The sequence below is a fragment of the Carcharhinus amblyrhynchos genome, chromosome 30 (assembly GCF_965287045.1).
Source record: "Carcharhinus amblyrhynchos chromosome 30, sCarAmb.v2.hapA, whole genome shotgun sequence".
Lineage (NCBI taxonomy): Eukaryota > Metazoa > Chordata > Chondrichthyes > Carcharhiniformes > Carcharhinidae > Carcharhinus > Carcharhinus amblyrhynchos.
The window spans coordinates 19,790,630-19,806,454 of NC_137353.1; the positions used below are offsets into that span (position 1 = coordinate 19,790,630).

The window sequence follows — 15,825 nt, forward strand, 5'->3', positions numbered from 1 at the left end:
CTGGGAATACTATCATTTATAAATTAATCCCTTTATGTAAAAATCATCATCTGTCTGAAATAAAAGCTTTAAGAATTTGATGGTTGCTTTCCACAGTTTTTTTTTAAAATCAAGCACAGGCATTCTCAAATATGGTGATGGGACTCTAACCATTCTTTCAACTCCTGTTAATATACAAGACTCTTCTAGGAAACTGGGATGTCTACAATGTTCAGAATAAGGTCGTTTGACCTCACTGGTTTGTACCAGTGGTTCATGCTTCACAAAAACCTAAATGCGTATCAAACAGCTGGGTGATAAAGTTAACCAGCTGTTGAGGTCGTGAAGTATAAAGAACTTTAATGAAGGTATTACAAAGACAATTCAGTGGGGGATTATCATAGCGAATTAAACCACATTCTCACAATTGTGTTTGCGACCTTCCTTTGGACAGTAGCCATTTCAATTATCAAGACAAAAAATGGCAGTTCTTAAACATGTTGAGTGATCTGTGGGGCAAAGATAACATAGTGTTGCCTAATCATGTAACAGGATGGCATCTTCTAACAATGGGATTTCCACTTCAGTGCCAAAGGGTGGCATTACAGGTAATAGTATGTGTACCATGGGTATAATTATTCAAAGTTTCAATGGAGTACACACCACACACAAGATTTCAAACCAATTATATATATGGATAGCTACGTGTAATATATCAAAACCGTACTTCAAAGATGTTTGAAATAACAGCCAAGAGTCGCAGGTCTAAATCTTACAGGGAAATGCCAAGAATAAAATGTGCTTTGCAAATCCCACTTCCGAATCCACAAATTTACCCCTAGGGTTTCTCTCGCTTTTTATACAAATAGAATGTGCTTTGCAATTTCACTTCCAAACCCACAAATTTACCCCCGGGGTACTCTCGCCCTTTACACATTGATTGCTCAACTAGCTTCAGGTATTAACATCTCTTGTTGCTCAAGTCCGCTGGATATTTGCTTTGCAAGCCATTTGCTCTGTGCCTCCGACACAACATTGGACTTTTCTTTTGTTCAAGTTCCCGTGTGTAATGTCCGGTTTCTCCCAGACGCCAGCTAACCCTTCTCTTTGGAACTTCCTGTACAATTTGAGCCCCCGCCACCCCCTGCCCTCATGTGAATCCAAAGGCCCGTCCCAGGAACCCAGTGTCCACCGAAACATCTCAAAAATTGTTGGGCGGCGTTGGATTAAGGTAAAAGCTGCCAGATACCATAAATCGCTGAGCGTCTGATGATCACGGTTTCAATATTGAAATGATATCTGATCAATAAAATTAATAATTCTGTTGGAGTCTCTTAATGTCATTAGCAAGGGAATAAGAGCTCGAATGTACACCTCACGCTCGGCCTTTCTACTGTCTTGGCAGACGGAGGTGCGCACAATCACATATCGCAGTCCAGTGTTACTGTTTGCCACGGAGGGTGACACTGTGCACGCGTTTGGAGCAAAGGTTCTAATGAAATGCGGATTTCTAAGAGGCTGATGATAGGACCCCGATGGACGGGGCACAAAGGTAAGCAGGTTGTTGAAGGTAAAATCCCACCAGTGTTTCTTCACATCCACAGCTGAATGAATAATTCTGTCTCAGATTTGTTTGTTTTTTTTAAGGATTGAGATTCTAATAACGTTAAAGTCGGTGTTAAAGTTAGTTTCTTCCGAGCGGGAATGCAACTTGCTATACGCCAACAAGTATCCCCATGAAATCTGATCCAGTCTGGATTGATAATGGTGCTCCAGCACTGTTGTCCACGAATATGGAGGTATACTGTCCAGCCTGGAAAACACACACAAAAAAATACACCAACCTGAGCAATGGTACAGTTTCTGTCGCCTGCACAATCTTCCTCTGAATGAAAATACAATCATTTTATTGTAACCATTGACACTTGAATCACTGATTAAATGATGCAAACTGGAGTTGAGGGAAATTTCCAATTCAAATGAAGTTGGTTGAGAGAAACTGATTGGTATCAGGCCACAGACAGAAGTACACAGCACCATAGGATTGTTACGGTGCAGGAGGAGGCCATTCAATCCATCGTGTCTGCACCGGCTCTCCGAATGGCTTAGTGCCATTCCCCTGCCTTTTCCCCATACCCTTGCACATTGTTTCTATTCAAATAATCATCTAATAGAAACATAGAAACTACAAGCATGACTAGGCCATTTGGCCCTTCGAGCCTGTTCCACCATTCATTTTGATCACGGCTGATCATCAAATTCAATATCCTGATCTCCTCCTTCCCCCTCCATATCCTTTCATCCCTTTAGCCCTAATTTCTTCTTAAAATCAGGCAATGATTTGGCCTCAACTACTTTTTGTGGTAGTGAATTCCATACATTCACTGCCACAGAAGGAATCTCTCCTCACCTCAGTTCTAAAAGGTTTATCCCCCAATCCTCAAACTATGGCCTCTAGTTCTGGACTCCTCCACGATTGGGAACATTCTTTCTGAATCTACCCTGTCTAATCCTGTTAGATACCCTCTGGAATGCGTCGATTGAACCTGCCTCCACCACACTCCCAGGCAGCGCATTCCAGACCCCCAGCCACTCACTGCGTGAAATGTATTTTCCCCTCATATCACATTTGCTTCTTTTGCAAAATCACTTTAAATCTGTGCCTCTCGTTCTTTTACAAGTGGGAACAGTTTCTCCCCATCTACTCTGTCCAGCCCCCTCACGATTTTGAACATCTCTATCAAATCTCCTCTTAGCCTTCTCCTCTCCAAGGAGAACAGTCCCAATCTCTCCAATCTATCCTCGTAACTGAAGTTTCTCATCCCTGGAACCAATCTTGTAAACCTTGCCTGCACTCTCTCCAAAGTATTCACACTCTTTCTGTAGTGAGGTGCCCAGGATTGTATACAATATTCCAGCTGAGGTCTAACTAGTGTCTTGTACAAGTTCAACATAATCTCCTTGCTCTTGTATTCAATGCCCCATTAATACTGCATTTCTCCTTATTCATTCATGGGCGTCACTGGCTGGGCCAGCATTTATTGCCCATCCCTGGGAGCATTTAAGAGTCAACCGCATTGCAGTGGCTCTAGGGTCACATGTAGGCCAGACTGGGTAAGGACGGCAGATTTCCTTTCCTAAAGATTATTAGTGAACCAGATGGAGTTTTCCGACAACGGTTTCATGGTCATCAGTAGATTCTTAATTCCAGATTTTTATTAAATTCAGATTTCACCATCTGCCATGGTGGGATTCGAACTCGGGTCCCCAGAGCATTACCCTGTGTGTCGGGATTACTAGTCCAGCGACAGTACCACTATGCCCCTGCCTCCCCAGCTTTATTAACTGCTCTCTTTGTCTTTCAGTGGTACACCTGCCATGGAGCCAACCTTGGTCCTCAGTTAGTGCTAAAGGACCTCGATTGTACATTCGATAATGTCATTGGCATGGCCTGCACTCAGTGTCTGTTGGTGCTTGGCACAACGGGGCAATGTGTCACGGTCGAATATGGCACTCTTTGGGCGTAACCTTTTGCTCTTAAGTTGGGACCATTCTTGGGTTCTAATCCTACATACACTGGCTGTCAGAATATCCACTTGGAAGATCTTAACTGAAGGTGCCAATTTAAAGAGCGGTAGGGTAGGTTCCTGAGGCTAAACGCCCAATCACGGGGAATGGAAGGAGCACTGCCCCACGGTAAAGGCACTGCCACTTCAGGATGGAGACTGCCAGGGTGGCTCCATGTTGTTACACCCTCTGAAAGGTGGTATTTAACAACAAATGGCAGCCAGGTCAGGCCCGTGGAGGGAAAGCCTCTCCTCAGAGTGTCTGGCGTTCACAGCTGAGGCCCACTGATGCTGTGGTGGAACGGGGGAAGAGTGGACAGGCCGGGGTAGGGAGGGAAGCTTCAGGAATCGAGACCTTTCTGGCCAACCACCTCCAGAACCTCCCGTCAGTCAGGGTCCCGTCTGCAGTTAGGAAGATACCAACAGCATTCCCAATCACACGAGTATTTAATGAAGCAGTTGGGGAGTTACCGTTGGTAGGTGGGTAACCTCTGCCAGTGCTGAAAGATCACCTGGAAAGGGGAATGCATTAGGCCATTGATCTGACAGAGGGATGCATTTCTCAGACATTCCTCCCAGTCCCACTCCCATGGAAGGGGGTAGATTCTGTTGTTAGCTTCACGTTTCCTCTCTCTTTAAGGTACCAATGAAATAAACAATTGCCTTGAAGACATTGACCATACAAATTCCCACACACACATCTATGGGTGACACAGTGCCACAGTGGTTAGCATTGCTGGCTCATAGTGCTGGGGATCCGGGTTCAATTCCAGCCTTGGGTCACTGTCTGTGTGGAGTTTGCACATTCTCCCAGTGTCTGTGTGGGTTTTCTCTGGGTGCTCCAGCTTCCTCCCACAGTCCAAAAATATACAGGTTAGGCAGATTAGCCGTGTTAAATTGCTCGTTAGCGTCCCATGATGTGTAGGTTAGGGGGATTAGCGGGGTATGTTTATGGGATTCTGGGGATAGGGCCTGGGTGGGATACTCTGTTGAAGAGCCAGTGCAGACTTGATGGGCTGAATGGCCTCCTTCCGCACTGTAGGGATTCTATGACTTTGGTTCATTTCTGTATCAATGCTCTCAAAGTTCCTGCACGAAAACACCTCAATGTTACTTAGTGGGCACCAGAGCCTGGCTGCCATCAGTGAATTCCTGAGCTCTTGTAAAGCCAGGAAGTTTTCCTAATGGTGCTTGATGCATTGAAAAATAAATTACGGAGCAGAATGAGGCATCAGTCACCAGCCTGCATGGAAACTTGGCTCAGGATGCAAATGTCTCCAATGCTTGCCAGAAACAATCTGAAGGTACAGAAACTCTGGGTCATGGTGACTTGTACTGCCAGTGACACGCCAACACTAAATTTGTTCTTTTATTTCCCAGGTGGCATATCCCTGGCATGGCATTCCAGTCTAACCTCGGATTCTTTAGCACAGCTTCAGTAGTTCCCAATTATATCCAAGGTGGTAACGTTAATATGCTCCCTATGGATGCAATGCTACAACGCCAACTGGCCATCTGAGTTTGATGGATGGGGTTTCGATGTTGCTCTGAAATCTCACTCCTCCTCTGGTGGGAGGGAGGAGTGGGGCTACTTGGGGTAAATGCAGACAAAAAGCTTTTAATTTTGTGTGAAGTGGGTTAAGCATGTTTGTGGAATATTTTTTGAATGCCTAAACCTATTGCAGGTTTGCACTCTTGTGATGATAAAATGGGCAAAACAATAGCCAAAATGGGAGATGTAAATGGTAACCTGACAGATACCGGTGGGGGAAGGAAGGGGGCTGCACATGCACTGAACTGTCAGTGAGGAGATGGGTGCATGGGCAGTAGCCTCATACTGCAGGCCTCCCAGTTGTAGGCCAGCTTCATTGCTGGTCCTCCTAACCCCACCAAGGCCTGACTGCTGGCACCCCCGAACATTCCTGGGCCCAGCCATGATTACACCCCCACCCTGCCCGCTTCAGTGTCCCCTCCCCATCGCACCCCCACAGCCCTGATCTCCTGAACCTCCACGCCCACCCCAATGGCCAGCCCCAATCACTGGCCTCCCTCTCTCACTCAGCCCAAAAGCAGAGTGGCAGCTGGAACCCCACCCCCACCAAGGCCCCGCCCCTTCAGGGCCTACCCTATATACTCTGCGCCCTTGGCTCTGCCCTATGCCCCATGGGCAGTGACAAGGTGCTCCCTGGGCATTGGCACTTTGCCCCTTGGGCAATGCTGGGGGACCCCTAATTGGCATTGCCAAGGTGGCAATGCCCGGGGGCACCCCTGGTGCTTGAATCTCTTGGGGGGAGGGCTCAGTTGCCCCCCCTTCTCTCCCTTTGGGATTGGGCCACCAGCTCCCCACAAGTGTGGAGCTGTAGTAAACCCTGCTAGAGTGAAAGGTCCTGACAGGGGGTGAAGGCAGGGGGAATCCTAGCGGGCCTGGAAACTTCAGTCCCAGGCCCGCTACTGAGATTTAAAATAGATAGAAATAGCCATTTCCATGAATTACACAGCTCCGTGCAAATTTCTGGTGTGGAGCTGACAAGACCTGAAATCCAGTGCGCAGAAAATGACGGAGACCATGGTGTCCATTGGAGAGTGCGTGAAACAGCCTCCATGTGACTCTCCCAGCCCACTGCACCACAAAAGCAGCACAACGGGCTGGGAGAATGGCCCCCACATTCACCACCCCCCCCCCTTTCCCTCACCCCCATATACTCGATGAACGGTATACCTTGTCTGTATAACGCACCAAGAAAGAATACTTTTCACTGTATCCCAATACATGTGACAATAATAATCAAATTAAAACATTATTGTCAAGTGAAAGGATAACAATGGGGTCGTATACTATACTGTGTGTTATCAGCGTTCCAGAGATGGGGTTTTTTCCTGACAACTGACATCAGTGGATTGCTTAATTCCAGATAAACTCCTATCAAATTCCACCATCTACTGTGACGGGATTCGAACCCATGTCCCCGGCTGAGTTAATAGTCCAGCGGTAAGACCACTAGGCCACCACCTCCCCACCATGCAGAGCCAGCACTCATACAGATGACCTTATGTTAGAGGTGCAGACTGACCTGTAACTGGAGTAGTCCGTGCACGTAGACTGTGAATATTTTGCTGTTACTCTCAAGTCCGGCTATAACTTCAAGGGAGCTGAAATAGAGGAGGCAAAAGATCACATTGGTATGCTATTAAAAGTCAGTGAAAATCGAATGATGCAATTTGTGGGCTGGCATTTACACCATCAACCGACTCAAAAAATAAACAGAAGTATTGTTATCGGAGTCTGGTTTGAGACGGACATATTTCCCGTGTGTGGGGAGATCTGAAAAGTATTGAAAAATCTGGGAAGGGAGAATAAATGGAAAGATTGTCCAAGGGAAAAAAAAATCCGAGGGAAAGCAACTGCGAAAAATAAAGTATGATACAAAATGCCAAGTGTCTACAGTAAAGGTCAGATTCCTGTATAATTATGTGTTCAGCAAAAAAAAACCCACAATAAAAGATCGATTCACATTTGTAATTAACTTGGCTTGAGGATTGTCCCTGACAAAATGCCCGCTGAGGTAAGTGTGGCAAAAAAAACCCCTGAAGGTTTGTGGACTATTTTGCCCTCTTTCTAGTGCAACCACTGGGAAAGAATATTACTGTTAGCTATTCCTGAAGGCAAAAGAAATAGGCATCTTCTACTGGTCAGCATGTGTAGGTTGACTGCTGTTTTAATAACGCTTGGACGGAGCGTCATCCAACAGGTCACATGTTTAGTGCAGGCCCATGAATTGAAACGATTCATTTCAGATCAAAGCGTCTTGTCTGGCCGCCTACAGTCCCTCTCTACTTTGGCAGCTTTCTCTGCAGGGTGGCTGCCATTTTGCACCCTGTGACTGGTTAATCTGCAAAGGAAATTCAGGGAAGTATCGTTTTTTTCAAATCCTTTTGTTTTTGAGGCACCTTCAAAGAAAGCAGGAATTGGACTTTGACTGAACTGGCATGGTGGCACAGTGGTGAGCATTGCTGCCTCATAGTGCCAGTGTGGCACCCAGAATGGTACACAATATTCCAGATGGGTTCTAACTAATATCTTATATAAATTCAACATTAACCTCCTTGGTCTTGTTCCAATCTGCCCTCAGGTCACTGTCTGTGTGGAGTCTACACGTTCTCCCCATGACTGCATGGGTTTCCTCCGGGTGCTCCAGTTTCCTCCCACAGTCCAAAGACATGCGGGTTAGATGGATTAGCCAACTCAATTGCCCCTTAGTGTCAGGGGCATTAGCAGGGTTGATGTGTGGCGTTATGGGGATAGGGCCTAGTTTTTTTTAGAGGTTATTTATTAGTGTCATAAGTAGACTTACATTAACACTGCAAAGAAGTTGCTGTGAAAATTCCCTAGTCGCCACACTCCGGCACCTGTTCGGGTACACTGAGGGAGAATTTAGCATGGCCAATGCACCCAATGTCGATCGGACTGTGGGAGGAAACCAGAGCACCCGGAGGAAACCCACACAGACACAGGGAGAACGTGACCCGAGTCTGGAATTGAACCGAGATCTCCGGCACTGTGAGGTGACAGTGCTAACCACTGTACTGCACATTAAGTTCACTGTGGAGGAGTGTGAGGTGATGGTAGGAAGAACATGGACAGGCAACACAAAATAAGGGGTAAAATTCTGAAGGGGGTGCAGGAGTAGAGGAATCTGGGTGTGTCTGTGCATAGATCATTGAAGACAGCAGAACAGGTGGAGAAAGCAGTTAATAAAGCATACGGTATTCTGGGCTTTCTTCATAGGGGCATTCAGCACAAGAGCAAGGAGGTTACTTGAGCAGAAACAATGTGCAGGGGAGAAGGCAAGAAATGGCACGAAGTCATGATGTTGATTTGGAGAGCTGGAGCAGACACAATGGGCTGAATGGCCTCCTTCTACATTGTAACAATTCTGCTTCCTTCAAGGACCTGAGTGAATCAGATGGGGTTTTATTTATAATAATCGATGACAGGGTCACCATGACTGAGACAGGATTTATAATTGCAGAGTTATTAATAGAATACAAATCCAGGGCATAGGACAGGGCCTCTGGATTACTAATCTAGTAAGAAGTCTGACAACACCAGGTTTAAGCCCGACCAATTTATTTGATAGTAAATTACTGTGATTACCCCAGTCCAACGCCAGCATCTCCACATCATGATTACTAATCTAGTGACAGTATCACTGGGTCACCATTCCCCTATTATGTGAGTCAAGGGTCAGACTAACAGTGGGGTTTAATGCTGGAGAAAAGGTTCTCTTGTTTGACATTTTGGGAGCAGAAAATTTTGAAATTATTCTGAACTGATGTGTCTGTATTAATTTCCCAGTTAACGTTCAATAACTCTGTCACAGAATGTGAATTCTTTGGCCTATAGCAGAGGTTGGGGCAAATGGGATGGCATGGTGGCACAGTGGTTAGCACTGCTACCTCACACCACCCGGTTCCTGCGTTTGATTCCTGGCTTGGGTCACTGTCTGCGCGGAGTCTGCATGTTCTCTCCATGTCTGTGTGGGTTTCCTCTGGGTGCTCTGGTTTCCTCCCACAGTCCAAAGAAAGATGTGCTGGCTAGGCCGAGTTAAATCCTCCCTCCGTGTACCCAAACAGGTGACGGAGTGTGACGACTAGGGGATTTTCACAGTAACTTCATTGCGGTGTCAATGTAAGCGTATTTGTGACATGAATTAATAAATAACCACGGGGCGGCACATGTTACAGCGAGAGCACGGTGTTAAAGATGCAAAGGAAATGAAGGCAAGTCAGTGGTGAGGGAGAGACGAATGAGGTAATTGCTGTTTTTTTGGGAGTTTGTGAGAAAATTGGCTGTTTTGCTTCCCCAAAGTCACAACAGTGATAATACTTCAACGATACAGCCCACAGGCTGACGCGGAGAGCTTCGGGGTGTCCTGGGGGTGATGAAAGGTGCTGTTATAAATATACTCTTGCCTTGCTGTTTTCATCCTTTAAAAGCACCAGGCGGAGCTGGCAGGAACGGACGGATGAGTAAAATGAAGAGGGGTAACTCACACAAATTGTTAGCTTTTTAAAATTGAAAACAAGAGTGTGGGTGTGGAGTTAAGTCTGCCTTTCCTACAGGGCAGGGGAGGAGGAACAGAAGGAGACACAGCTTTGGCATTCCATTACGTTCTACAGGATAATCTGAAAAGTCTTATATCTCCTAGATATATGGTTGGAAACAGGCCTTCGGCTCAGCTTGTCCACGCCGACCAGGTTTCTTAAACTCAACTGGAACCATTTGCCTGCGTTTGGTCCATATCCCTCTAAACCTTTCCCATCCATGTACCTGTCTAAATGTCTTTTCAATATTGTAATTGTACCCACTTCTTCTGGCAGCTCATTCCATACACACACCACCCTCTGTGTGAAAAAGTTGCCCCTCAGCTCCCTCTTAAATCTTTCCCCTCTCACCTTAAACCTATGCCCTCTAGTGTTGGACTCTCCTACCCTGAGAAAAAGAGCTTGGCTATTCACCTTATCTATACCCCTCATGATTTTATTAGCCTCTATAAAGGTCACCCCTTATCCTTCTGCACTCCAGGGAAAAAATGTCCCAGCCTATGCAGCCTCTCTTTATAATTCAAACCTTCCAGTTCCAGTAACATCTGTGTAAATCTCTTTTGTACCCTTTCCAGTTTAATAACATCCTTCCCATAGCAGGGTGACCAGAATTGTACGCGGTGCTCCAAATGTGGCCTTATCAATGTCTTGTACAGTTGTAACATAACATCCCAACTCCTGTACTGACTGATGATGGCAACTGCGCCAAATGCCTTCTTCACCACTCTGTCTACCTGTGACACCACTTTCAACAAACTATGTGCCCGCATCCCTCTGTCTCTCCGTTCGACAGCTATCTAAGAATTGCTTTGAAGGTCTTGTCACAAAGGCAAACTCTAGGTGGTCAAGAATGGGGTGCCACAAGAAGCAATGTTCCACTTCTGCTGGAGGGGGTCAAGGGAGGAATAATCTCTGCTTTATATTTTCAATAAAGCAGCTAGGTTCATCAGAGCCAAAGAAATCACAGCCTGAACTTTTGTGCAGGTAGAGAGGCTCTCCATTGTACCGGGAATCCGGAATCCAAAAGTCCTGCCCCCAGCCTTTCTACTGGTGTTTGGGTTGTGGGCAGGCTGCGGGGGGAGGGATGGAGGGTGAGGACATGGAGGGAGGCATCTTACACTTGGGACATGCCCTTTTCACATAGACAGCGGCACATTTAATACTGCAGCTGCCTTCATTCAGGCTGCTTTCTGCAAAGAATGAGGAAGTGGAAAATAGAACTCCTGCACTTGAGACCTGGCAAGAGAAGGCCTGAGGTTTGCAGAGTTACTTAGAGAGGTACGCACGTTTTAACCATTTGGAGAGGCACGGTACTCTTTTGGATAGGTCCAGGACACCTTTGGGAGAGGCAAGGGGTCCTTATGGGGAGATATGGTGCCCTTTGGGAGAGGTCACGTGCCTTTCCGACTGTTAATAGTAGACACAAATATGCATAGAAAGTAGATAAACCAGTTGGAACTGTCAAGTTCATTAGAACTGTCAAACTGTCAAATGTACTGTCAAGGATCGGTCAGGCTGTTTAAATCTTCTGGCCTTTAAAGCAGTGCTTGCTATTTCTCTCTGTTGTCATAAGCCTGAGGGTTGTCATTGCAGGATTAGTGCTACATGACTGATTTCAAAACCTATCCTTATCACAATGGAAAGCCTGTAAGTTCACAGTTTGATTGACAGCTCAAAATGCTTATTAAGTCTTTGGTGTGGGGCGGTGAATACAAATACTTGTCGTTATAAGGGACTAAGTAGTTGAAGGAGTTTAAATGTAGTGAGTGAGTTTTTACCAAAAAGAGTGTTATTTAAAGAGTAAATTCATCAATAGACATCTGGAAATTTATTTTATTTCCTGTCAGCTTGGGTCTTGAGTTTACACATGATGAATATCGGATGAGAACGTCTGGAGAGTGTAATGGCAAAGCGTGGTGGCTGGGACACATGCATTGGCATTAGTTGGCACTAAGATGGCATAAGCACTATAAAGGGCCATGGGGTGGTGGAGAGACATAGATTGACACAGAGGGTATGAGGGGTCTGACTCAGGAGTGAAAATTCAGATTAGCATGTTTAACTTAACACACCCTCACTACTCCAGGGGCATCCGTTTCAATTATTAACTGAAAACATTGGGTAGGAATCAGATCTATTCGTTCAGAGGTAAGAAGGTTGAGCTAGTTGATGGGGAACCACAGTAAGTAGTTTTGTTGCTTCCTATAACAAAATTAAAGGGTTTTGAGATCCCATTTTGATCTGGCGGTTGCACATCTAGCTCCAATTAGGATGCCAAAGGAGACGGAAAAGCTAGCAGCAGTCAAAGAAGCATAGAGTCCCTACAGTGCACAATAGGCCATTCGGCCTATTGAGTCTGCACTCACTATCTGACAGAGTATCTTACCCAGGCCCTCTCCCCCGCCATATCCCCATAACTCCACACATTTCCCGTGGCTAATCCCCTCGAACCAAACATCTTTGGACACTAAAGGACAATTTACCATGGCCAATCCACCTAACCCACACATTTTGGAGTGTGGGAAGAAACTGGAGCACCCGGAGGAAACCCACGCAGATACAGGGAGAACATGCAAACTCCACACAGTCACCCAAGGCTGGAATTGAACCCGGGTCCCTGGCTCTGAGAGGCAATAGTGCTAACTGCTGTGCCACCGTGCCACCCCTAATCAGTTTAACAACACTGACGTTGAACGAGGTCTGAAGTTGTGAAGATTATTAAAAATGGGCAATGTCAAAGAACTGATGGAACGGTTCCTTATTTTGGGCATGTTTACAATAGGTTAACTTGATCTCAATGCGAGCGACCGTCCTTTTAACGAAATGATATTGGAATCTGATGGAAGAATGATCTAAAGCCTGGGGTAACAGGAGTAGAAAGTACCCAAAATCAGAAGTTCATACAAAGGAAGAAAATCTGTTTATTCAATGCTGACACTAATGCATCAAGAGGTTCAATTAGCAAGTCAACCATTGCATTAAAAATACACACAAAGGAATTTACTGTGGACATGTTAATGAACAAATCGCCAGAGTAAATGAAACCTCAGTGGCATTTTAGAAAGAGAATATCCCCCCGTTTCAGCTTCAATATTCCTCCCGCTGATTGAATATTAATTGCTTTGCATTAACTGGAGATTCACTGGAGTCTGTACGAACAGACACAGACTGAAACTGCAGTCAGCTTTAGAGATTTATGCTTGTAATCTGTAGCTCTGTAAGTTAATTCTGAAGTATGTAAAGATTGGATACAAGAACATAAAAAATAGTTAAACATACATCCCTCGATCCCATTCAATACAATCAAAGCTGATCTTTAGCCTTAACTCTACTTGCCCCCCCCAACTCCCCATTTTCCTTAACTCACAGAGAGACGAATCGTCTGTCTATCCCAGCCTTAAATGTACTCAACAAAGGAGCATCCACAATATACAGAGAATTCCAACACTTCACAGCTCCTCTGAGTGAAGAAATTTCTCCTCATCTCTGTTCTAAATGATCCGCTTCTTATCCTCGGACTGTACCCCCACCCTGCCATGTTCTATATTCCCCAGCCAAGGGGAACAACCTCTCAGTGTCTATCCTATCAAGCTCCTTCAGAATCCTCCTTTCATTCTCCTCGAGGCGGTACTGCTGCCTCACAGTGCCGGGGACCCGGGTTCCCGACTTGAGTCGCTGTAGAGTTAAGAACCATTCGGCCCACTGAGTCTGCACCAACTACAAATCCCGCCCAGACCCTTTTCCCCTAAACCCATGGATTTACCCAAGCTAGTTTCCGGAGGAAACCCACGCAGACACGGGGAGAATGTGCAGACTCCACACAGACAGTGACGTAAGCCAGGAATTGAACCCGGGTCCCTGGCACTGTGAGGCAGCAGTGCCAACTACTGTGCCACTGTGCCCCCCCTATCCCCACCACTCCTGATTTCCCTTGATTCCCTGAAAGACCAAAAATCCCAGCACGTTCTTCCCGTGTCTGTGTGGGGTTCCTCCGGATGTTCCGACTTCATCCCACACTCCAAAAGTCATGCTGGTTAGATGCATTGACCATGCTAAATTCTCCCTCAGTGTAGCCGAACAGGCACCAGAGTGTGGTGACTCGAGATTTTCACACTAACTTCACTGCAGTGTTAATGTAAGCCTACTTGTGACACTAATAAATAAACGTTAAACTCTGAACTCCGCAGAGTATGGACTCATTTACTCTGCCTCAGATTCGAGGACAATCTTTCAGGCCTATCCTTGTCTTTCTGATAGAACAACTTCAGCCCGTTTTTAAATTCTCACTTTAAAGTGATGGCTTTCAGTGGATTCGATCATTTGGTCGGTCTGTACAGACATCTTGCTAAGAATTAGGAGGACACCTGAGCCAATAATTGGCGGAGTCAGTTCAAAATGAGTTTCGAGCACTTACATATTCTGTTGGCACAGGGACTCGATGCAAATAAGAACTCGCACATTGTCCCTTGGACGGAGTGGTCCTTTGCTCTTCATTTCGCTGTGATCTAGGGCGGACAGAATGAAAAATCAGGTGATAAAAGAGCGTTATGAATTAGATACCGTGAGCTATTGCTCCAGCTAAGAAAATGTCAAGATTCTGGTTTGCTCTAATGAAAATGGAACAATCAACATTGTGGCTCAGTGTGAAGAATATATTTTTTTCCATTTGCAAGCAAGACATCATAGTGTAAACACCATTCCTTGTTGATTTAAACTCACTGTGGGAGACTATTATAAGTCTAGTGCAATTATCTCTCATTAACATTGTCTACCAGATTTTCTGACGCTGTCTCCGTTATGTAGACTTGCCGTCTGCCCTAAGATCACTAGCAGCGTTGCTCAATGTTAGGGGATAATGAAAGCCGTGTAGGACAGGGACTAACCCTCTGATTTTCTCTTTCCTTGAAGGAATTTGCCTCATCTTTGCCTGATAGCTGCTCCCCAAAGCCAGACTACTTCAACCCAGATTTGATTTGACTTATTATTGTCACAAGTATTGGGATACAGGGAAAAATGTTGCTTCTTGCGTGCTACACAAAGCATACTGTTCATAGAATACATAGGGGGGGAAGGAAAGGAGCAGGTTCAGAACGCAGTGTTACAGTCATAGCTAGGGTGTAGAGAAAGATCAGCTTAATATAACGTAGGTCCATTCAGAAGTCTCTTGGCAGATGGGGAGAAATTGTTCTTGAGTCGGTTGGTACGTGACCTCAGAGTTTTGTATATTTTTCCCGACAGAAGAATGTGGAAGAGAGAATGTTCAGGGTGAGTGGGGTCCTTGATTATATTGACTGTTTTTCCGAGGCAGCGGGACGTGTAGGCAGAGTCGATGGATGGGAGGCTGGTTTGAGTGATGGACTGGGCTTTGTTCACAACCCTTTGTAATTTTGTGTGGTTTTGGTCAGAGCAGGAGGCATACCAAACTGTGATACAATCAGAAAGGATGCTTTCTACGGTGCATCTGTAAAAGTTGGTGAGAGTCGTAGCGGACATGCTGAATTTCCTTAGCCTCCTGAGAAAGCAGAGGCATTAGTGGGCTTTCTTAACTATAGCGCCGGCATGGAGGGACCAGGACAGGTTGTTGGTGATCTGAACACCTCGAAACTTGAAGCTCTTGACCATTTCCACTTCATCCCCATTGATCTAGACAGAGGCATGTCCTCCACTGTGTCTCCTGAAGTCGATGACTATCTCCTTTATTTTACTGACATTGAGGGAGAGATTATTGTCGTCGCACAAACTGGCTCGTGCATCATGCCACGCATTTATCCCCCATCCCAGAAACAAACACCTCTCAATTCCCATTCCCACAAACATTGCTCTCATTCACACTTATCTTTGCTACACTATCTGCCTCCCTGGCTGTCCATTCCACATCGATGTCAGGGAGGTAAGGTGGTTTTGCACTGTCCCTCTTCCAAGCTTTGAGTCACTAACCCCTTGTTTCAGAGGCTGCAGTAATCCCAATCTTCAACTTCTTTGAGGAACCTGGAATGTTTGAACCAATGAAACGGAATTTCTTACACCCTCTTTCCAGAGTCGTGACATTTGCCACGTGCGTGTCTCTGGCTTTAACCATGTGGTTGGGGAATTCACCTCAGCAAACCTGAAACAGAATCATAGAATCCCTACAGTGCTGAAAGAGGCCATTTGGCCCATCGAGTCTGCACTGACC

General features: G+C 45.7%; 1 protein-coding gene across 2 annotated transcripts in view; it reads right to left on the reverse strand.

Moving 5' to 3' along the window:
* Positions 1–322: 322 nt before the first annotated feature.
* Positions 323–15,825, reverse strand: part of c1qtnf12 (C1q and TNF related 12) — a 68,213-nt gene continuing 52,710 nt past the window's right edge. For both annotated transcript variants that reach the window (XM_080215266.1, XM_080215265.1), the window contains exons 7-9: positions 14,065–14,155; positions 6,617–6,695; positions 323–1,792 (exon numbers count right to left, since the gene is read on the reverse strand). In XM_080215266.1, coding sequence (XP_080071392.1) covers positions 1,694–1,792; positions 6,617–6,695; positions 14,065–14,155 — 269 coding nt within the window. In that variant the 3' untranslated portion in view covers positions 323–1,693. The remainder of the gene's footprint in view (positions 1,793–6,616; positions 6,696–14,064; positions 14,156–15,825) is intronic.